Source organism: Rhineura floridana, chromosome 1 (genome assembly GCF_030035675.1).
Source record: "Rhineura floridana isolate rRhiFlo1 chromosome 1, rRhiFlo1.hap2, whole genome shotgun sequence".
In the NCBI taxonomy this organism is placed as follows: Eukaryota; Metazoa; Chordata; class Lepidosauria; order Squamata; family Rhineuridae; genus Rhineura; species Rhineura floridana.
In genome coordinates this window covers 112,205,933-112,230,897 of record NC_084480.1, presented here as the reverse complement: position 1 = coordinate 112,230,897, position 24,965 = coordinate 112,205,933, and the positions used below count along the sequence as shown (strand labels likewise).

Sequence of the window (24,965 nt, the reverse complement as noted above, 5' to 3'; positions counted from 1 at the left end):
TCTGTGAAAAAATCCACTTGTTCTGATAAAGAGTGAAACAGGATACAGTCCAGGAGATCTAGTTAAAATAATTAGAGGTGTTTGTAGAATTTGTTGTAATTATTATGCAATAGTGAGCACCACTTATATTTGCTTATACAGTATTTTACATGCAATCTTGTTTTGACAGTTTTTAAATCACTTTTATACTATTATTGTTTTGGGGGTTTCTGTATTTATGTTTTTTTCATACCCTTGGGGGAGCTTCTCCTTTGTTTTGGTTTGTGTGTTTGTGTGTGTGTGTGTACCACAGTAAAGGCAGAAAGATATTACTTTCCTTTGCTTTCCAGAAAGTTGTATTAGTTTGATTTATTTTTTAAAAAAATCCTATGTGTATTTATTTGGAATAACACATAAAATACAGTATGATTTACTTCTGAATAGACTTTCATAGGTCTGGAAATTCTGACCTGAGAAAGCCAGAAAATTGAAAAAGGGCAGTCTTTATTCCAGTTCAGTTAATTCAGAACACTCTTGTCTTGGGTTCTGCCCACCATCTGCTCTGGCTGCATCCACCATTATCATGTGGTCCCTGACAGATTGCCTCTGAAGGAATGTGGTCTTTGTCATGAAAAGGATGCATTGTTCTGCTTTACATGACCTATACATACACTGAAAGAAAAAACCAGATCTATCTGCCCTTGTTTCTGAAGGAAAAGTGTTTTGCATTTCATATATTCTACATGAGAGAGAGTCCAGTATTTGGCCAAGAAATATAGTGTATGCCCCTCCACTGAAGGGATAACAACACTTTTGCTGTATGTAACTATATTCAAATATTGTATATATGTCTCTATACATTTCAAACAGCAAACAATGTAATATTTATTGGTTCCTTATCCCTGTGCTTATATCACATCTTAATACAAACTGATCTCTGTCTTCTGCAGTCTGATTTAAAAATAAGCATCACAGGAAAAGTGTTTTGCCTCCAGTCATCATGAATGCTTGTTTGAAGAAGGCATACATTATAATTGCCTCAATGTGCTTCTTGTATAAAAATGGTATTTTAGAGTTTGGGAAGGTGTTTTTTTTTTTTTTTTTTTAAGGGTTCTTAAAATGTAGAATATGTTTATGAGGGGATTCTAAGAGAGGAATATTCTCATCTTGAGCCATTGGAAACCAGTTGTGCACTGACTACATTAAAGACACAAGAAAGGCTCATACCGCGCAAGTAAGGACATTTCAGCTGCAAACTTTGAGCAAGTTGCTCTGTTAAGGTGAAATGTCTCCAGGGCCAGCTCCAGGTTTCATGGGGGCCCTGGCCATAGGGTGTCAGAGGTCCCCTTGGCCCCACCCCTTAAACCACACCCTTCCACCTTGGCTCCTCCCCTTTAAACTTAAAACCTGGTTAAACTAAAACAAAGAGAACCAGTGTGGCATAGTGGTTAGAGTGTTGGACTATGACCTGGAGACCAGGGTTCGAAGCCCCACACAGCCATGAAGCGCACTTGGGCCAGTCACTGCCTCTCAGCCTCAGAGGAAGGCAATGGCAAACCCCCTCTGAATACCGCTTACCATGAAAACCATATTCATAGGGTCACCGTAAGTCGGGATTGATTTAAAGGCCATCCATTTTCCAAACGAAAACAAAATTTTAGTTATGATATGACAACACCTTATTGTAAAAACAAACCCAAAAAACTTTAGTATCTCATTAGGTGCCTTTTAAATATCTCTAAGTTGACAAAAATACTTTTTGTACTGTTGACAAAAATTAGAGGTATAACTTACAGTGCAATCCAATACATATCTACTCAGAAGTTAACTCCATTGGATTCAATAGGACCTACTCCCAGGTAAGTGTGTATTGGATTGCAGCCTTAATCTGCAATCCTATGCACACATACCTGCCACCTTGGGCTCCTTTGGGAGAAAGGGTGTGATATAAACTAAATAAATAAAAAAATAGACTGATTGGGACTTATATCCAAGTAGACATAGGATTGCACTGACAGAGATAGAACTTGAGACAGAACTTAGATGTAAACAGAAAATGTGCATAACTTAAACAACCATCATAAATTTTACCTCTTCCCCTGCAATTTTCAGAAAATTAACAGGCAACTAAAACACGTTCCGCCCAGTTTTTTCAGTAGTGCTTGCCTCCAGACCATGAGAAAAGCACACATGCTGGGCTAGCAAGGGGGAGGCAACCAAAGGACTTCTGCCACATCAGAGACAAGCAAGACAAGAGAGGACTTAGTAGCATCCACCTACCAACAACAACTCCAAGGAACAGTACAAGAAAATAACACCACTGCATGCAAATACAGAACTCCTCAAGTTAATCTGCACGCTACCTCCACCCACTTCAGGAAGAAACCAGCACAAGAAGCCAGACCCCTTTCATAACTCTCTTCACCATGTAATAAAGGAACACAGATATTAATTTTAGAAAGGGAGTGAGAGAGAGGAAGAAACATCTGCCAGTGAAAAGTGTTTGTTCCTTTAACTGGGGCTGCAGTCCTATGCACATTTGCCTGGGAGGCGGGAAGCCCTATGAAATTCAGGCACATAAGGATTGTAATTGTGTGTGTTTCCTTTCAAGTTTGCTTCCTCTCCCTGTAGCCTGTCCTGAGTCCCTGCCTCTAACATGCACATTGGCAAAGCAAAGCCCCCCCACCTCTTAAGGGGGGTAGGGAAGAGAAGCATCACCAGCCTGAGCCTCTCTTGAGCCTTGATCCAGGCATGTGTTGAAAGCAAATGCAACAGTTCCAAAAAGGACCCATGTGAATGGGTTTTCAAAGTCACCTCCTTCCAAAGGCTAGGCTTGCCCTTGCAGCAAAGGACTTTAGAAAAAAGCCATTAAAAGTTTGCAAGGTGGTATGCCAAATATACATGAACAGGGGCAATGCTTTTTTGTTTTTGTTTTTTATATGAAAATGAAATGGACTGCCTTCAAGTCGATTCCGACTTATGTTTTCATGGTAAGCTGTATTCAGAGGTAGTTTACCATTGCCTTCCTCCGAGGCTAAGAGGCAGTGATTGGGCTAAGGTCACCAGTGAGCTTCATGGCTGTGTGGGGATTCAAACCCTGGTCTCCCCGGTCGTAGTCTAACACCTTAACCACTACACCACACTGGCTCTCTGTTTATATATATATATATATATGAGCTGCGGTGCTACTCATATCTCAGTAAATTGAAAAAAGCCTCTCCCACCCCTGCCTTCTTCCTGCACCCCTTCCCCTTTGCTACTGAATTTGTGATGAACTTTTAATAAAAAGGGGGAGAGAAAATATGACTTAAAATACTTGTTTTGCAAGAGGGTCCCTTGCCTCACTGTGCTTTTGCTGGCAGCTGCTATTGCTTTCCATTCCAGCAAATGGAGCGCCCCAAAAGGTCTTCCTTGGGCCCTTTGAGTTTTCTCGAGAGCTGGAAGTGTATGCATGCCTCTCCTTGCTCGATAAGGTGATCCTTCCCTCTTGAAGGAGGAGAAGCATCCCAGCCGACTCTGAAGGGAAAGATCGAGGCTTTGAGAGGAAAGAAGATAGAGGTGGCAGCAGCAGCAGCAAAAAGAGAAATGCAACTAATTATAGCGCTCCAAAACGGCTTCCTTGTGCCTTTTGCAACTGCTCCTCTCTCGGTAGCACAACAGAGAGCCGGAAGTGTATGTGTGCCTCTCCTCCTTCTTCCCTCTTGGAGGAGGAGGAGAAGACTAGGCATGCACAGAAGGAGGAAGCTTCCGAGCCGGCTCTGAGGGGAAAGATCAAGATTGAGGCTTTGAGGGGAAGTATTAAGGTGGCGGCGGCAAAAGGAGAAGCGCTGGGGTGGCAGGGATGGGCTGAGGCTGGTGAAGGGACCCTGTGAGGCTCCTGGGCCCTCGGCCAGTGCCCAACCTGGCCGCCCTTTAGAACCGGCCCTGAATGTCTCCTATGGGCAGAAATGAGATAATTAAAAATGTAGCCTCAGTAGAAAATAAATGTCAAATTTAAAATGGGTTTTCCACAAGAACCTGATTTCTGTTCAACTCTGGTGTGTTATAATGCTACCACTAATTTAGCAAATGTATTAGTGTCTGTCTTGGTCAGCATTCTAAAGTGTGAATGTAAAGACATGTGTCTATAAAATATAGGGGACCCATGGCAGGGAACTGTGGCTGATTGTGGCTTTCCCCTGTGTGTCCACTTTAAAGTGTTCACCAGGAGATGTTGATATATACTCAGCAAACCCATCTGTGGTATAAAGTTTGAATCAATTTTTAAGATGTGTTTGCTCTCTTAGTTTAGTGTCAGTGGGAGCTGAGCAAATGTGAATATTTAGCTATCTGCACTAAGGTACAGTAGATCTTTCTTCTGTCTGGAATGATTTTTGCCGGCTTTCACTGCTGTGCCTTGGTACTGTGGTACATAGCATTGTTACTTTATATTCATTATAAAACTGCCATGCTCCCAAGAGGAAAAAAAGGCATGGCTTAATTTTTGTGGGGTTGAATATCACTGACAATTTAAGAATTATTATTATTTCTTAGACTTATAGCCCACCTTTCAAAATATAAACATATTTCCAAAGTGGCATACAAAACATTTTGAAACCAAACATCAAAATTCTCAAGTAAAACAGCAAAACTGAAAGAGCAGTAGAATTGTTTTATTTCAAGCTAGCCATCCCATCCTAAAATTTACACTCTCAACTATTGAAAATAACATACAGGAACAAGAACATTGACCTATGCTCCTAATTAAAAGCAGAAAAAAATAAAAAAACATTTTCAGAGGCCTCCTAAAATGAATTTAATCATAAGTTTCAGGGGAAGGAGTTTCATAGATAGGGGACCACCACCAAGTAGGCCAGTCTCTTGTGCCCACTGCCCTACGTACCTTCCTAACCTACCCTCTACCTATCATAAGAATAGGGCCTGTCTACCTGACCTTAATGGTCAGGTCGGTTCATAAGTAACTTGGTCACAAACTATTTAGGGCTTATAGGTGAGTACCAATACTTTGAACTGTGCTCAGAGTGAATAGCTACCAGTGCAACTGATCCAAAATTGGTGTAATATGATCCAAATGCTTTGCCCCACCAGCATTCAGTCTGCTGCATTCTGCACTAGCTGAAGCAACTATCTTCAAAGGCCACTCCATGTATAGTGCACCTCAGTAATCTATCCTTTTGTACTATGTCTACGCTACACAAGGGATGGTTGCCAGTTAAATCTCAGATATATGTACATGTCTTTGTTGTTTAGTTTGTTTTAAGTCCACATACATTCTGTGTGGTTTAATTTCTTTTCTCCATTCTTCTTTTAAGGTGATGGAGAAAAAAGAACAGTCATTGGTTCTTTTGATTTACTAGCATGTAGGAAGTCTTTCTCTATTTTGTCTATGTATGGATTAATACAAAATGCTTCCATGATACACAGAATGATCCAAATATGTCCATTAAATAACCTCCTCTGTATTTTGCATAGTATTTTGAGTTAAAATGAACCCTTGATGTGTGGACACATAGTCTGTGATTGTCAGTTGAAATCGTATGCATACACCAAGGTCTGTATTTGGCCGTAATGTTTACCTTTTCTTTCCCCTCCCCTCAAAAAAAGGAAATATTTAAAAACTGGACAAATATCAACAGTAGTATTCATCTGCGAGTAGTACTAGGGTTTTACAAATGGGGGATAGCTTAGTCTTACGTGGGGGAATATCATCTGGCACATATAAAAACAAAACAAAAAATCGTAGACTTATAATTATTTCATTTCATGAGATTACTGTGAAACATTATTGAAAGGCATTCAGTTTGAATTAGCCATAAAATTAAAAATGATATACACTGCAGTAATAACCAGATGGTTTAATTCTAGAAGTTGTTGGGTTTTATATCCCTTCTGCTAAAAATGAAAAGAAAAAAAGAAAGATTTTATGCCACTTTTTGATGAGTCCCAAATGTTTAACTGCAGAAGTGTGCTGATAAATATAAATGGTAAACCACAGAAGTAACTGTTAGGCAGAGTACTTCTTTCACCATGCATACATGAATAAGAACAGCAAAATCCACATGAAAAAGGACATGATAAATTTATGATTCATTATTTATGATTTCTGTGTTTTAAATAAAACTTCAGTGCCATAGCCACATGACTGCCATACTGAAAGCCATTTCTTCAGTGAGCTGGCTCACAAATTCAACTCTATAGATCTATATACTGATATGGTAGAGTTGTCTTATATTTCTGCCTATTCATCCCCATATGGAATGTCCACAGAGAGACTGTGCATGCAAAATGATACATTTGTCTTTGTGTAAACTGACTGAATATGATGGTCTTCTACTGCTGTTACTAATTTCTTTCCCGTTTCCAATTGGCTTTACTTTTTACAGCTTTGAGCAGTAATTCAGTCCCCTACGCCTCCCTGATTGGCTCTGTGTCCTCCCTCTCTAGCCAAACTACCACTCAGTCCTTATATGATAATAACTCTCTCCCACGATTCGCTCGAAAAGGTCTAAACATCTTTGTCTCTATTATTTTCTCTGTTCAATCACTGTTTTAGATGTTTCATCATTCAGCTTCCATTTCTGAATAAGCCTAGCATTTTCTTGCGCCTTTTAAATTTTATTTTTTTAAAAAAAACATTGGGGTGCTCGATCTGGACCAAATAAATTTGATGGCTACAAAAAAAATCACACAGCTTAAATGTTGCATATGATGAAATGGGAGATAGCAACACTTATTCATATAAAATACTATAGCTATCTGTTCCAAGAAGTAGTTTCCACTATTTGTGGAGACTTTTTCTGGTTCATTTGACCTTAAAATATGCAGACCATATAATCAAAAGAACTATTATGTATGTAATTGCTTTGGCTATACAGTAGTATGCAATACTATTTTCTATGCCACAAACAAGATTTGAATGATATGCTGCTGGTCCTTTCTATGGACTTTATAAAGCTAAAGTAAAAATGTAACAAAATCATTTTCAATGATCTGTAATGTCATTTTCTGGTCATGTCATGTAAAAGCTGTGGTGTGGTGATTGCAGGCTAGGTTTCTTTGAGCATAACCTTCATACCTGTGCTGAAAAAAACCAGAACTGTGGAAAATGTGGCTTCTAGTTTGAGCTCCTCACTTCAGTTACCATGGTTTTGTTTTATAATTTCAACACATCATGGGGTTTGCTAGTTTAACAACTTCTAGCCAACTATGTGTCGCCCTGCAACAAGCTGTTTTTTCTCGGAAAGCTTAAAGTGAACTTAAATAATGTAAAAAAAACATTTTGGGTGGGTGGAAAACCACTCATATTAATTCATTTAAAAGATATATCCACAAAATGGACTTGCTAAAATCTTCAGCTGGCAGATCATGCTAGCTGACCCCACATTTCCTATATCCTCTGTCTCTCTCTGTCTATCCCTTCCCCTTGCTGTATCCTTCCCCATATCTCTTTCCCATCCCTTCCCTAAACTTTGTCCGTATTCACTACTTTTCCATTGGTAGACAAAGATGTTTACACCTGAAGTAGATTGTAGGTAATTTCTGGGGGTTGATAAAGGGACTTGGGGTTGAGATCCTCTTTCTGAAGTACTAGGGTAAGCCAGATGTTAGTGTTCAGCTGAATTGACTCTGCGCAACCCCTGCCTCTACAATCTGCTACTAGTGAAAACATTTTTGAAGCTCAAAATGTCTGATGTCCAATCTTGTCTTTATTGACTTGTCTGTAAGCAGCAGTGCATGGTCTCTGGCAATCCATAACTGCATGTGAATGTCCAAAACTTATAAAATATTTTTAATTTAAATAAATCATTAGATTTTCCTTGTCTTACTTAGTCAACTCATATTAGCCAGCTCCCCAATTCTGAGAAACAATCATCATTTTCTAAGCATCAAGCTATCCATGCATTTATTTTGTTATAAATAAATTTTCACACACCCCACCCCTTTCTTTCCTTATTTTTTACTTTTGCAATTTAGTTTTACAGGATCAAGTGTCTCTGGTTACCCTGGTAACCCACATTCTTCAAATTAGTTTGCCTCCTAAGTCACTTTATTTTCTGTCAGTATTATTCTTTAGGCTTCTTTGAATGGCTTGTCCCTGTCCCCAATTCACCTTTTGTTCACCAAAGTCCAACACAGTTTCCATTTCATTCAGTGCAGGAAAAGGGGTTTGATATGATATTGAGTCATTACTCAAAGCAGAAGTCAGCATCAGGTTTAACTGTCTCATTTTTCTGCACCTAGCTAGCCTCATTAAGTCTTGGCATAATAACTTTTTTTTTCTTTTAACACTAGGAATGTTAGCTTTGGGAATATGCTTGGTAATTTTTATTTTTATTTTTTAATAATTTGGCTTCAAAGCTCATCTCTCCAGAGCATGTCTTGCTTTGAGTGACTAAACTATCTGCCTGCTTCTGTCACCTTACAACATCCTTACTTATTACACATCTATAACCATTCTAACTGCTATATTTTCTAAGTCTGGGTTTCAAATCCCCTTTTATTGTTTTTACATGCCATTATCATTTCTCTCTCCTTGAACAGGTATGGCTAGCCATCCACCAATACCTATTATGGAACTTGCAGATCACATTGAAAGGCTGAAGGCGAATGACAACTTGAAGTTTTCCCAAGAGTATGAGGTAATCCCCACCCTCCCACTCCTAATTCCTTAGAATCTGGAATCACTGATCATTTGGAGTACTTTACTAATGGATCCAACTCAGTGTAAGTCGCCAGTGATAGCTAAATTCCTAAACATTTTTACTGAAAAGTAACCTCATTGAGTGAAGGAGAACATTTCCAAATAAGTAAGGCTGCAATCCCAAACACAGTTATTGTTAGTAAGCCCCGTGAACCCAGTGAGATTACTATTGAGTACACATACATAGGATTGTACTACAAGTATGTTTAGGACTTTTTTGTATGGAGTTCTAAAAATACCAGATTTCAGTGCTTTTTTAAACAGCCAGTTAAGTCATCAAAAGTCTCTTCACATAGGAAAGTATTCTGAATGAGTTAATATTTAAAATAAATGAATAATTGTATGCATGTTCCATTTGGATAGGAAAGGAGTATGCATGCTTTCCTTGGGGAAGCTTCCTGTAACAAAGTCTGTCTGTCTGTCTATCTATCTATTTCATTCTGGCAACAGAAAGGGAGTGGAAATAGCCAGGACTAAATGGGGGAAGGATTTGCATCATGGCAAAGGAAGGGATGAAGTGAAGAGAAAGCAAAGTCTCGGGTTACAATATGTGCCAGTGCCTTCACAGGGATATGGACTTTGTGGAATTAGCATCTCATACTTCAAAAATGTGCAGCTCAGTGACAGTGATAGGATACTTTCAACGTTGTGACATTTTGTATTGTTAACCACTTTGTGCTGCCACTGGGAGGAAGGGTAAGATAGAAGCACAAGGAAATGAATCAGTTAAATAAATAAGAGAGGCACTACAAAATTGTACAATTTTTGTCCTCTATAGCCAGCACATTGGCTTGATTTTGTGAATGAGGTAGTTTGATTTAATACATCTGAAGTCCATGTTATTTATAATTTGGGGCAGAAAAATAGAAAAGAAAGTGAATACTTTTATATCATGATTTTGTTTAATCGTATATGAAGCTTAAAGTTTGTGTCCAATTAATTAATCGTTTATGGGATCAATAGAGACCTGTGCTCATTTTATTACTTAAGTCAGAAGTGTTCTAGAAGATGTGCTGGTCCATTGAGTAAATTTTTCATAGATTAAGGATTCTATTCATTGTTGTTATAGGTTATAACAGCATCAAGCCATTGTTTCCTCTCCCATCAATAATTCATGAATTGTGGGTTTTAATAGTATCATAACAGGAACCATTTATGAAATACCTTTTTAATAGTCCATGGATTACAACTCCCAAGATACACACTGACACACAGATATGGCTTTCACATCAACAGTTAGAATTGCAGTTAGAATATGATTTTTAATATGTTTTAACCCTTTTTAAAAGATGTTTCTAAAGCTTTTAAAAATGTTTTTAACGTTGTTTTGTTTTAATGTATTTTAAGGTCTTTTTATGATGTTTTAAAGTGTTTTTAGCGTTTCTGTTTGCCGCCCTGGGCTCCTGCTGGGAGGAAGGTCGGGATATAAATCAAAGAATAAATAAATAAATAAACAAACAATTTGTGAATGAACGGACTTCTACTAAATTCATTAAACACTATAAACTATATTACTGTTTCTTGAAGACGACAATATGGTTTATCAAACAAAAACTAAAAATAGGGAATATATCCCAAATGTGCAAGGAAAACACCACAGTATTTCACCACAATAAAAATCACCATCCAGTGATCCATGGGTTAAAGACTCCTCAAGAAGTCACTGGCATTGGACTCCATTGGTAACCAGCCATATCTATGACTTTAACTTTTTTAGAACACTTTGACATAGTAGACGTTAATGACTATGAAGAAGCCAGTTTCCTCAGTTATCTCTCTGACTTGTTCCTTCCTCCCCTCTCACCAATTTTCTCTACTCTTTCTGGTGTCCGCCATATCATATATCCTATTAGAGTGCACACCTAGTCTTTCAAGCAACCGTAGTTACTCCAAAAGTTACTTCAGTCAGTAAAGTACTTCACTTTTATACTATCTACTTGGCCACTACTCATCCCTGAATTGACGACTTGGCAATGTGGATGGTACAGAAGGGAAATTATTTGTGCCCTAGTCACTTCCAGGTTATACTACAGAAAGCTTTATGTAGTGCTCCCTTTGAAGACTGTTCAGAAACTTCAGTTTGGTCCAAAATGTGGCTGTCGGGACCTTGACTGGAGGTAGCATATCAAATCATATTACACCAATCCTTTGTAATCTACATTGGCTTCCAGTTTGTTTCTGCACTCATTTCAAGATAATGCTCTATAAGATCTGGAATCATTATCTCGATAACCACTTTCACTCATATTAGTCCACCTGAGCGCTGCATTTACATCTCTGAGGCCCTTTTCCAGGTATCTCTGTCATCAGATGTACAGTGGGTGAATGCAAGATATAAGACCTTTTCATTTGCGGTCCTCAGAATTTGGAACATCATCCCCCCAAAATTATCCTGGCTCTATCACTGATTGCTTTTCACTGGTGGACAGAGAAAATTATTTTATTTCAGCAGGCTATTACTGGATGTTGTCTTTAAACTTAGATGTATTGCTGTTGCTGCTTTTCTTCATTATTTGTTATAACTTATTTTAGATTATCTGATGGGGTCATTTGTATTGTTTGTTGTTTAACTGATTTTTGATAATCTTACAGTATGGCAAGATAATATGATATCTAAATAGGTATGGTGCTTTTAGAGTAAACTACTGCTGTTTGAGAACATACATGTGAAAAGTACCAATACGGAAAATTTGTGATTAAAAATTAGGGGAGTTGTGCCAGTGTGGTGTAGTGGTTAAGGTGTTGGACTACGACCTGGGAGACCAGGGTTCTAATCCCCACAAAGCCATGAAGTGCACTGGGTGACCTTGGGCCAGTCACTGCCTCTCAGCCTCAGAGGAAGGCAATGGTAAACCACTTCTGAATACCGCTTACTATTCATAGGGTCGCCATAAGTCGGAATCAACTTGAAGGCAGTCCATTTCCATTTTGTGTTAATTGGAAGCAGCAGGTGTATGGGACATGCAATTTCCACAGGCCTCATGGAGTTGGCTTCCCAGACAATATTGTATTTTAATCCCCCTGTATTGATTCAAAAATCTCTAAACTCCAGAATCACAAAAGGAACATAAGTACAGAAAGTTGTATGGTTTATAGATATATATTTAAGCTCTCACATTTTAAACATACATATCATATATAAGGGTTAAAAACTAATGTCTCTGAGATTAAGTGTTCCAGATGACACTGACATAATGTAACATTATATAGAGACCTTTAGGTGATCTAATACTATCACATTTTATTTGACAGTAGAGTGGACTGCTTATTTGTGGGGCAAACAGAGTTAGTACCTTCAATACATTTTACTTTTATAAGTCAGTTCTGTATGACCTTTATACAAATAGAAGCTGGTGTAGACTATAAATATCCAGTATATTTAAGCATCTTAAGCAGGAGAGGTTTAAACTGCAATTGAACATTTACTGTTATAGTACAGAACTCCAATTGCATATCATTTAATGATGCAGTGTTAGATAAGGCCTTAAGCCTGATCTGAAAAATAATCTCATTACTGTCAAAGAGAAAAATACAGACTCTAGCATTCACTAAAATGTGTTGACTTGAAGGGCATTTTAAGGTTCAAAGTTATACTTAATGCAAGTCAGGAGTGATTTTCTGCCAATTGTATGTAATTATACAGTGTTCACAGTCAAAGTTCATGCTGTATAAACTGTGCACACAAGCATTTTATCTGTCATTTACAAGCATTCATATTTTATTCATGAATACTCACTTGCAGAAACTTCACACTAGTCCTTCTGTAGAGTGTAAGTTCCTAAAAATGTCATTATCACTTTCTTTTGGTTCTTACCTAAATGCATGTGGTATCAATGAAATTGCTGATATCAAGCAGTAGAGTCTAAAGGATATCCTATAAGGAGTGCAGTAATGGACACCGTTGCAACAACTTGCTGGGATTGAAAGAGCGAGTTTTAAATAAAAAGTAGTTTTAACTCTCCCCCCCCCAAACAAATGATACCTATGCTAAAACACATATCTGTTCCATGGATATATAAAACTAATTGCAAGGTTCTTTGGATTCAGTGTAGTATCTTCTGATTAACCGATTGATTCTTAAAATCTAGTGTGCCTTTCTCCAAAAATAGAAAGAATAGTATGCACAGTAATTTAAAACAAAAGCACTAAGAACAAAACAATAAAAGTTGTACATAAAAATATGTAGTGAAATCTCCCCCAAATTAAGAGCAGCCAACTTGTAAGTGATCTCAGTACCAAAATCTCATATCTCCTTCAATATTGGTGAGTCCTTGGGTCCTAGTATAGAGGGGTTGGGTATCTTCTCATCATTGAACCTTCCCTGGGTTACTGTGCAAATTCCCTTCTACCCTCAATACCTTTTCCCAGAAGTCATTTCATTTCCTGGCTTGCCACTGGGTTGTGATCCAGAAAGAATTCTATCAGTTCCTCCCCTACCCTCCTACTCTGAGGCAATGCTTCTCTTTCTAAGTATCCTTTCCCTTAAAATATATGAAGCTTCTGTGGCTGCCCTGTCCTCCCCAATTTCTCTCCCTCTGTTTATACTATGCCAAGGAGGGAAAGTACATCCCATACAGTTGTGAGACTCTGTGGAGATAAGTTGTAACTGTGTCAAGCCTCTGACAAGTCCTGACTGCAGACAGCCTCTGACAAATATAATGGTCTCAATCTAGCTAAAATTAGTTATTACTAAGTTCAATGGGACATACATTAGTTGGGACATAAGTAATTCCATTGGGAATTAGTCTTGACTAGTTTATTTGAACTCAATATCAAATTACAGATGTCAGATTGACAAATATCAACACCAGCAGAGAAGACATTGCAGTACTCAATCAGAAATCATAAAACTAAAAGCCTGTGTAAACAGAAAAGTTTCTATCTATTATCAAAAATTATAAAAGAAAGTACCCTTGCAAACGTCTATGGATGGGTGTTCTGTAACTGCAGTAACCTTGAAAGACTATGGCCTAATAAATCTAATATCCAGAATTATGTAGGTAGCTCTTCAGAATTGTCCGGGGGCTATTACACTCTGGCCCCAGTGACATGGTAGAACCATCTGAGGCCCGCTGTAATGAATTTGCAAGGCACTTCCAGGATAAAATCTTTAGCATCTGCCAGGACTTAGACTCCAGTGTTATAGCAGGTGAATCAAGCGAGGTATCCAGAGCACAGGCTTGTCCTGATTTCTTGGATGAGTTTCAGTTGATACAGCTTGAGGACGTTGACAAGGTGCTTGGACAGGTTCGTGCAACCACTTCTGCGCTGGATCCTTGCCCTTCTTGGCTAATAAAAGTTAGCAGGGATGGAACAGCTGGCTGGGCCAGAGAAGTGATTAATGCCTCTCTGAGAGAGGGGGTGGTCCCTGGCTGCCTGAAAGAGGCAGTAGTGAGACCACTCCTAAAGAGGCTCTCCCTGGACCCAGAAAATCTTAATAGCTATAGGCCGGTAGCAAATGTTCCATTCCTGGGCAAGGTCCTGGAACGAGTGGTGGCAGGCCAGCTCCAGACACTCTTGGATGAGACCAATGATCTGGATCCATTTCAGTCGGGTTTCAGGCCTGGTTTTGGCATGGAAACAGCCTTGGTCGCGCTGTATGATGACCTTTGTCGGGAGAGAGGCAGGGGGAGTGTGACTCTGTTGATTCTCCTTGATCTCTCAGCGGCTTTCGATACCATTGACCACGGTATCCTTCTGGGGAGACTGGCTGAGTTGGGAGTAGGAGGTACTGCATTGCAGTGGTTCCGCTCCTACTTGGCAGGTCGCCTCCAGAAGATGGTGCTTGGGGAACATTGCTCAGCACCCTGGACTCTCCAGTATGGGGTTCTGCAGGGGTCAGTTCTGTCCCCCATGCTGTTCGACATCTACATGAAACCATTGGGTGCGGTCATCCAGAGCTTTGGAGTGCGTTGCCATCAGTATGCTGATGACATGCAGCTCTATTTCTCCTTTTCATCTTCTTCAGGTGAGGCTGTCAATGTGCTGAACCAGTGCCTGGTTGCGACAATGGACTGGATGAGGACTAATAAACTGAGGCTCAATCCAGACAAGACTGAGATGCTGCTAGTGGGTGGTTCTTCTGACCAGATGGTGGATGTCCAGCCTTTCCTGGATGGGGTTGCACTCCCCCTGAAGGAGCAGGTTCATAGCTTGGGGGTTCTCCTAGAACCATCTCTGTCACTTGAGGCTCAGGTAGCCTCAGTGGCATGGAGTGCCTTCTACCAACTTCGGTTGGTAGCCCAACTATGTCCCTGTCTGGACAGGGATAACCTGGCTTCAGTTGTCCATCCTCTGGTAACCTCCAAATTAGATTACTGCAATGCACTCTACGTGGGGCTGCCTTTGAAGACGGTTCGGAAACTGCAGCTTGTGCAAAATGCAGCGGCCAGATTGGTAACAGGGACCAGATGGTCCGAACATATAAAACCGATTGTGGCCCGCTTGCATTGGCTGCCTGTATGTTTTTGAGCTCGATTCAAGGTGCTGGTTTTGACCTATAAAGCCTTACATGGCTTGGGACCATAATATCTGATGGAACGCCTCTCCCGATACAAACCCACCCGTACACTACGTTCAAGATCAAAGGCCCTTCTCCGGGTACCTACTCCAAGGGAAGCTCGGAGGGTGGCAACAAGGGAGAGGGCCTTCTCAGTGGTGGCCCCCAAATCATGAAATGATTTATTTGATGAGGTGCGCCTGGCGCCAACACTGTCATCTTTTCTGTGCCAGGTCAAGACTTTCCTCTTCTCCCAGGCATTTTAGCATGTGTTTCAAATTGTTTTTATATTGTTTTAAATTTTAAAATTGTGTTTTAAACTGTTTTTAAAATATGTGTTTTAAATTGTGTATTTGTTTTAATGTTTTTGATTGCTGTAATCTGCCCAGAGAGCTTCGGCTATGGGGCGGTATACAAGTGCAATAAATAAATACATAGAATCAGTCCTGGCGATGGGGGGCAGGGCAGAAGGTAACAAACTGAGTAGCAACTGAGGTGAACAGGAGTCCATGTCCTTAAAAATTGCCATTATTGCAAAGCTGGTTTGAGCAGTCCTTTGAAAGTATGTTACTTGTGAATAGCCAATTATATAAATTGACCATGCCATCATAAGACAATGCTGACCATTCATCAGCAGCAAGCTTCCACAGTGCTAAATGGTCTCTGCTTCTGGCAACAACTGCCAATAAGACTGTAGGCTTCCATCCCCCTTGGGTGCCACTCAATTGCTGTGGGCATTTACTGTTGTCTTCCACTCCACACCAAATTGCCAGCTGGCATTGAGCAGAACTCCAGTGCAAGGACATCTGTGCAGGAGATCTAAAGGCTCAGTGATGTTCATATTACATAGAATTGTTTGACTGTACTGCATAAATGCTGTCTTAGTTTTGGCTTTGGCTTAACAGAAACCGAAGCTTATCACTTCATAACTTCAAGTCTGCCTCATCCATGTGGTTCAGGAAAAGTTACAATATAAAAACAAAATCCATATTATTAATTGGGCTTTAATCTGAACTATGATTACCTTCACAACTAATTCACAGAAGAAGCAAAGTAGGAAGCTTTTACAATGCTCCAAAGAGTGTCTGAGAAATTCAGTCACTGTGGAATAACCATTGATAGGCCTTTCAGTACTGTCCATATTTCATGGATACATGGTTAAGAAATATATGTTCTCAGCAGTTCTAAGAGATTGCAGCTACATGTAGGGAGGCTTTTTGTTTATTTGTTACTCTGAAAGTCTTCAGACCAAAGACCTGGATACAAATTCCTGGTCTAAAGACTTTTCAGAATAGACCAAAGTATTTCAAGCGACATGAATACAGTCCTGTTATTATTTTCTAAGTGAATTCTTCATCTGGTTTTGGTTGCGTTTGTTTGTTTTGCATTTCTTTCACTGGTTCAGTGGACATTTTAGAGCAATACAAATAAATGGATTGACAACTGTTAAACAATAGGGTTTATTTATTTGAAAATATATTCTTTAGAGCTAACAGTAAAGTTGTGATATGAAAGGTGCCCATGCACGCTACCAGTGTGCCAAATATAAACTGAGGCAAATTTTTCCGACACCTTGTAACATGCAAAGTACAACATTAAATCAAATACCCAATTCATTCTTAATTGCTGCTTGAACATTTTTTTCTAGGCTTTTAGTCCTATTATTTTAGTCGTTTGACAGTTAACAGCCTTGGTGCTTTAAGATATCTGATACAGGCAGAAAATATTGTGAAAGAGTAGGCTTTTGTTTTGGGGTTGAGTACCTGCCGTGTAACACATGTTAATAACAAATACTACTAATAGCATTTCCATGTCAGTTCAACTCAGTGTCACTTTGCTGGCATGGCAAGCTATGCAAATGTGGCCATACTTTAGTGAAAGGGCAGGTCCCTTGGGGGTCTTCTTGGAGCGTTCTGTTCCCTCTGTTTAAGTCTTGATTCTGTCTGTGCTCTTGCTCCAGTACTAACTTCATGTATGCATATAGATGTACATACTGCAGAGAGAGAGAGAGAGGCTAGTTCATACACTCACAAAATCTTCACAATATTTATTTATTTAGTTATTTAGTTATTGCACTTGTATACCGCCCCATAGCCGAAGCTCTCTGGGCGATTTACAGCAATCAAAAACATTAAAACAAATACACAATTTAAAAACATATTTTAAAAACAATTTAAAACACAATTTTAAAATTCAAAACAATATAAAAACAATTTAATGAGTGGATGAGTAGAGATTCATATTAGGTGAGATGTGCATATGACCTACTTGTGCAGGAGGTTTAATTCATGGAATAGTTCTTCCGTTCAAAGCCATGCGTGTGCCCAGTTCTCCACAATGAAAATAACACATGGCCCAGAGAGACAGATGCACAAGGAAGAAAGTGTGCATTAACTTAGTACTTAGCTTGCCCAACTGGCTGTACATCATTTTAATTGTACTTCTCATCAAGCTTTGTGCTATATGTTGAAGGAAGCCCTTTTCATTAACATTTAATATTGGTGAAGGTGAAGTCATGTTCTGGCTCCTCATCAAGCTACAGTAACAGTGGTAGATGTGTGTAGTAGTAGTAGTAGTAGTAGTAGTAGTAGTAGAAGTCATTTGTTTAGCAGTAAGCTATTATGAACATAAATACATTCAAATCTGAGACACAAATTTAGCTCTTAATTTCCTGGCTGCCAGTGCAAATAAACACACATATAATTTTCCTTGTCCAATAACAAAAAGCACACACACTCACTTGGTATAACAATTTTTCCTGTAACTAAATTCAGACTGATATTTATCATGAGGATCTTTGTATAAAGGACACTGGGCAATATAATGAACAACATCCTGTATAGCTGTTTTAAAAAACACACAAAAATGCTGTCCCAAGGAAAGTTTCTTATAGCAACCATCAAAAAAGGCAGGGGGCATGACATTAAACCTTAATTCATTAAAGGCAATTCTCCGTGAAGCTAAAGTAATTACTACCAAGGTAGAATTACCAGAATTTGTCAGTGAATAATCAGATTTGTGATGGAAGACATAAAATAATTTACTAAAGCAAATTTTATCTTGATTTTATCTTAAGCATTAACCAAATAAAATAAAATAAAATAAAAAGTTGAATAAGATAATGGCCTGGTTCGCACATCATGGCTTAGTGCAAACATGGCTTAGCCCAAACAATAAGCATGCAGGCTCCTAGAGAGGAGATCACAGCTAAGCCATAGTTTGGTTTACTATCTTGTCCATACATAGGCTTGTGGTTTTAGCTCTCTCCATACATATTGTGACCTGTTAGCAAGTTTTGTCCTATGGTGTATAGCTTATGGTTTGTCCAGGAGAGCAAAACTACATGCTAATCCAAACTATGGATTAGTTTAGCTCAGATCAGTATAGCAGCAAAGTGACTGGGGAGGAGCAAAGTGGCCACAAGTTCTTCTCCTAGAGCCTATCCCTTGCACATTTGTTGTAAGCCTTAGTTTAGCTTAGTGAGATGAGCAAACCAAGCCACAGTATCTTTAATAAAAAGGAGATCAATAAGTATCAAAACATCTACTGAAGACATTCTATGCAAAGTTTCTACACACAATCCTACTAATCAGTACTCTAGGGGTGGCTGAATCTGTCAATTTGGGTTTCTCATTTTTCCAATCTTAAGTTCAGTTCTCCACATTTTCACATCAGTTTCGAATTTTAAAAAACTCCTCATGGAAAATTCATCAGCATTTAGAGTGAATTTTGCCTAAAATACACATTTTTGCAAAGTGTATTTTACCTAATATAATACATCTTTACATTGCTGCATGTAACCCCAATCTCCGAGTGGCGTGACTTCCAGGGGTCTCTGCACTTGCCTAGAGTTTGGTTTCCTTGAAAAGAAGGTCAGTGGAGTCTATGGTGTCATTATGAAATATGGTTTATTTACACACATTTGCAGTCTGAGCATAAGATGGAGTTCAGAGCATTAGCAGCCCAATAGATCTTGCTTTTCCATCAGGCTTACAGGAGGCAATCTGAAGCCATTGTGCAGGGAGCAGGCCTCTGTGCCTCTAGTTCCCAGCCTTTCCTCCGACTAGCTAAAAACACAAGCCTCTCTTAGGCCCCAGGAGGGGAGGCTCTCCTGAAGAGTTTCATTAACAATAGGATCTCCCTGGCCCATTTGCCAGTCAATGGGCACTTTACAGACCCATTAGCCCACTTCACCACTCTATTAGATTAACAAAGGAGACTCATATGACCAGTGGAGCATGTTTCTCAACTGCAGAGCCCAGGTGCAGGGTTCCAAATCAGAGACTGAAAGGGGACTCATAGAAATCATCTATCTCAACCCTCAAACCCATAACACTATCTTACTTTTACAAATATATTATTTTTTATGCACAATTTATCTTAGTATCTGCATTTTTTGTACACACCACTTGGCTGGAGAAGTACATTGCAATATTCAGAGAAGTGAAAATTTCCAAGAGTAGCTGCATTTCAGTTTGCATATTGTTTTGGAAAGTGCAGATTAGGTAGACTCACCTGAATCAGATCTGAATCAAATTTCCTCCCATCCCCACTCTGTTCTCACTTTCAGCTGTAGAAAGAGGCTAGTGTTAAAAAACAATGCTTTGGATCCAAAGAAATGTGCACTCACCAGAGCTTTCCTGCCCTGTTTCTGCTACAGTCCTTCACATTCCTGAAACGCTGTCTGGGACTCTTCCAGAACAGTGTGTGATGGGGCAGAGGTAGAGGCATCAGCTGTGGAAGAAACAACAAAAATCAGCATGCCACCCTCCCCCACTCAGGCACAGGGCACTTTGATTCAAGCCACTCTTACCAAAACTCAGAGATTAAAAGGAAATACTTGAATTTTTTTTATTTATTTTTTTAAAGTAACTGGATGGAGTTCCGGTTCCGGTGAAGGGTGAGCACTCTCTCCTTATCTAAGTCCTCTCTCTCCTGTTTCTATAACAAACCAAATTAAACCCAATTAAAATCCTCCTGTAATAACAACACAGGAAAATTTAGAAAATGCTGCCTTTTGAAGGGAGGCCAACAAAAAGTTAAACAGAGCTGACAGTAACGAGCAGTAACAAGTGGTAACAAGCAGAAAGCCTTCGTCGTTATCGAAGTTACGCTTGTTACAACAGAACAACAAAAATATCACTCTGAAAAGAAAAGAGCCCCCTTCCAGAAGAGAGATAACAGTCTGCATAACATAGGGGTAATAATCATCTAAACATAAATAACCACTAAATGGTATTAACAAGGAGAGCACGGAAAATACAAGAAGCAAGCTCAGCATTTAAAGCAATACAAACGCCTCAAAATGGTCAGAAAAAAACTCTGCTGGCTCAGTCTATAACCCTGGACAACGAAGAAGCCGGAAACCAGCCAAAAATAACCCAGTTCTTCCAGCCACTTCCCAGTAATCCAACGGAACATTCTGAGTGCCAGAACTCCCATGGCCCAAATGAATGGTCAATAAACATTAAAGACCTTATAGAATGGGTGGAAACCTCCCCTTTAACCCCTAATCTGAGGATGGCCGAACAACAAGACTTGGAGCTAGCGAAGTCACACATCTTTGACAACAAAACACCAGAGGAATTCATCCTTTTAGAAGAGCCAATAAGAGAGTCATATCCAAATGAAGCCTATGGCAACCAGTCCCACTTAACAACTAACGAAGTCAATGACCGACAGAATTCAATCTCTGCAGGCCTGCTTAATATAACTGCTGTGCTGGGACAGATAAGAGTTTTTCTTACTGAGTGCAACCACCTACTTACAGATCTAGTTGAATTCCATTTAAAACTCCTGGTTCCCCTCCAACAAAACAGCTCAACCTCCTTAAAGAATGCCTCGTATCTTGAAAGTGCCCAACAACCCACAAAAAAGGATCCAGTGCCTCTAACGAAAAAACATCTGAAAGGAAAAAAGAGAAAAATGAAAACCTTGCCAAAAAAGAAAAAAACACAAAACATAAAAAACATAAAAACGGTGAAGGGGAATAAAATAAATTTCAACAAGCTCTTCAAGAGCCTGGACCAGAACACCTCAAAAGAAAAAGAAAAAAAGCAAGAAAAGAACGACGAACCAAAAAAGGGAAACCCAGACATTCAGAAAATGACTCTTCCTAGGTCAAATTCCACGATCTTAAATGGCCATTCATCAGATGAACATCCAAAACAACAAAAACCATGGGAACTGAGTCTGTCCCGATACAAAATAGTTCTCGATAATTACCCTAAACCATTTGGCTTTCAGTCTCAAATAGAAAGGAAACATCATTTCCTAAAACTTCAACATCACAGCTCTCTTTTTAACTTCAGCATGAAAGACATAACAAGGATCGAGTTCTTATACTACAACAAAGTCACTGCCAGGGCAATCATCTCATTTGCAACACAACAGAAGGCGAAAAACTTTTGGCAACAAAGAACTTCATTAGCAGCGTCAGGCATACATGCCCGTCGCTACTTTAAAAATAAGGCACCACCTCTTCTTTGATTGACACAAAGACGACCAACTTTCTTCCAAACCTGACGCTCAACAAGAGACCAAAAGCGATGGAAGACTCAATCATTTCTACTCATGCAGACCAAACTACCCTGGCCCCAAAAGAAATCCAACAGGCCCAGGTTCCCAATGAGGCCAGACTTGATCATGAAACCTCGCCACCCTTGCTTTCAAAGGATCTGAACCACACTCTTTATTGGTCCCAGGAACCTCTAGACGAGGTTGAAAAATTTCTACTGGAAGCTTTTACTGCTCTTCCGTTCAACGAAAGAATAGCAATACTTTCCAGACTGGACCTCATGAAATTTCACTTGGTAAGCGCACATATTCAATTACCTATGCCAAACTTTTCTCCCCAGTCACCTCGATCTACCGAAACAAACAATGAGACAGTCCTCGATCTTTCAGTGATAATGGCAAACGAAACACCATTATTGGCACCATCTCCAGCGGACCCAAATAGGCCAAACACAATATCTACTAAAAGAAGATCAAAGGAGGGATTAAACACAAGTTCTAAAAGTAATGCGATGAATGACAGTGACATCTTCAGTGCACACAATAACTGACCCTTTTCGATTCTTTCATGGAACATCATGGGATGGAAAAATAAACTCCATGATGCAGAATGGTCATCGTATCTACAAAAATTTAAGATAATATGTCTGCAGGAGACCTGGCTGCCTATGGAGAACAAACCATATCTTCGAGGCTATAGAGGCTTTCATATCCTGGCAACCAAAAATAAACACAAAGGGCGTGCAAGTGGTGGACTTACAACCCTAGTTTCAGTGGACCTCATAGCGGACTCCGAGCTCTTGTCCTGTGGTGACATGCAACATGTACTAGCTATCAGGCTAACAGATAACAATTTTGGCTCGCTCATATGTATAAATATATACTTCCCACCTGCAATAGCACAACAAGAATCAATGTGGGAACAATTATCAGACATAATGAGCGAAATAAGGAGACGACATCCCCAATCCCACATCATTCTTTGCGGAGATTTCAACGCCAGACTTGGCCATCTCAGGCCTGGAGCAATTGCCGCCACGAACAATGACCCTTATCCACCCTTACCCACAGATCCTAGGACATCGCGAGATACCCACTCCAACAAGCAAGGTCGCTGGTTAGCCGACTTTCTGAGCATGACAACTTTACAATGTCCCCATGGTTCCAAGCAGGACTTTTCTAAAGGAACATATACCTACATGACCAACAGAGGGGCCAGTGTAATAGACTATATTTTTATTTCAACGCCCCTCCACCTTGAGATCATGGGGTTTAAAGTTGACAATAGGCCAGAAAGCGACCACTTCCCTTTAATCTTGGTTCTCAAAATGTCCCCATCTAGTCTCTGCCAACCACGCCCTGCGAGTGATGAGGGCTTATTGATAGAGCGAAGAAACCCCTGGTCACAAGAGTTAAATAGTTCCATTGCCTTACTCCTGTCCAGCCCCCAGCTCCGAGCAAACAAACAAACTCTCATAACCAGACCAGGAGAACTTTGGACTCACTATCAAACCATAATACACACCCTTAGACCAAACTAATAAAGACCTACTCTTACAATCCAAACAGACAAAGGGCCAAGACATGGTTTGATAGAGACTGCAAAATGGCAAGGAACCAGCTAACGAAATACACAAGGGGGGCACTAAGAGACCCGATAAACCATCCTCGGGCAACACTCGTGAGTCTAAGATCAAACTACAAGCAGTTACTAAAACACAAAAAGCACGCATTTGCAAGAGCTGGCTCGTTATCCCTTGCCCAAACTGTCAAAGACAAAAATGAGGGCAGATTTTGGGAACTTGTAACTAGGGGAGTAAAACACCCACAGGAGCCTTGCCAGATTACAGCATTACAATGGCTCAACCATTACGCTTCCCAAAATCACCAACAAAAAGGCCCTTACTTTTCCCTTCTCCCGTGGCAGAAGCCACTATCGCCTCCTTGGCCCCCAGTCTCACCATCCTTAGTGAAAGAATTAATTTCTTCCCTCAAACAAGGGAAGGCGACTGGCGAAGACATGTTACCCCCAGACATTTTTAAAAACTTTCCATACTGGTGGGCACCGATTCTAGCAAAACTTTTTACCCAAATAAATGACACTGGCGAACTTCCTGCTGGATGGAATCTTAGTATAATAATCCCAATCTATAAAAAGGGCGATCGTGCAGATCCGCATAACTACCGTCCAATAAGTTTAATAGACATCGGAGCCAAACTTTACGCAAAGTTCCTAATGATGAAATTAGAAGAATGGGAGGAGGCCAATCGAATTATCCATCCCAAACAAGCAGGATTTAGGAAAGGACATAGCACAATAGATCACTGTGCCACCCTCTCCTTCCTAGCAAAAAGGTCAATGCATGGCCCAACAAAGCATCTATATGTAGCCTTTGTAGACTTAGCGGCAGCGTTCAACTCAATTGACAGAACCAGACTATGGGTAAAACTCAAAAAATCCAACATAGACGAACATTTACTATTTCTGATAAGATCATTATACACCAACACCAATGCCAGAGTCAGAGTGGGCCCCACAGGTTCCCAAACAGACCCTTTCCCAATAACTAAAGGAGTCAAACAGGGCTGCCCTTTGGCACCTTTTCTATTCAATTTTTATCTAAATGACATAGTAACGGCAGTATCAGGAATGGATCTTTTTCCTCCTTCCCTGGGCCCAAGGAAAGTTTCCCTACTTTTATACGCGGATGACATGGCCCTATTATCAATAACCCGCAATGGGCTCAGAAGGGCCTTGGCAAGGCTTTCATCTTACTGCGCCACTGAAAATCTACAAATAAACTGTGCCAAAACAAAAATAATGGTATTTGGCAAAAGGTCACCAATACATAAATGGACAATAAATGGTCATCCAATTGAGCAATGTCGGACCTTCAAATACCTAGGTATTTTTTTTTCCGACACCCTCTCTTGGAAGAAACACATTGAACACACAAATCTGGCCGCACTTAGAGTAAGTGGATCTATCCTGAATTTCTATCGAACAACAGGGGGCAATCTAGTTTCCCCCGCCCTAAAACTATTCCAATCTAAAGTCATACCGATGATCCAATATGGAGCCACAATCTGGGGATGGGAAAATCCACTTCTTGATCTCCTAGAGACAGCACAAAACAATTTTTTTTAAAAAATCTTGCTTCTCCCCTCATCCATCCCAGCGGCCCTAATCCGGTCAGAAACTGGGATTCCATCAGTCAGAGCAATGATCCACTCCACCTTGATAAATTTTTGAAAAGCGGATAACCAACC

General features: G+C 39.8%; 1 protein-coding gene across 18 annotated transcripts in view; it reads left to right on the top strand.

Annotated features, from left to right (window-relative positions):
* PTPRD (protein tyrosine phosphatase receptor type D) overlaps positions 1–24,965 on the top strand; it is a 2,140,456-nt gene that overhangs the window by 1,981,503 nt on the left and 133,988 nt on the right. For all 18 annotated transcript variants that reach the window (XM_061629619.1, XM_061629614.1, XM_061629634.1 and 15 more), the window contains one exon: positions 8,521–8,618. In XM_061629619.1, coding sequence (XP_061485603.1) covers positions 8,521–8,618 — 98 coding nt within the window. The remainder of the gene's footprint in view (positions 1–8,520; positions 8,619–24,965) is intronic.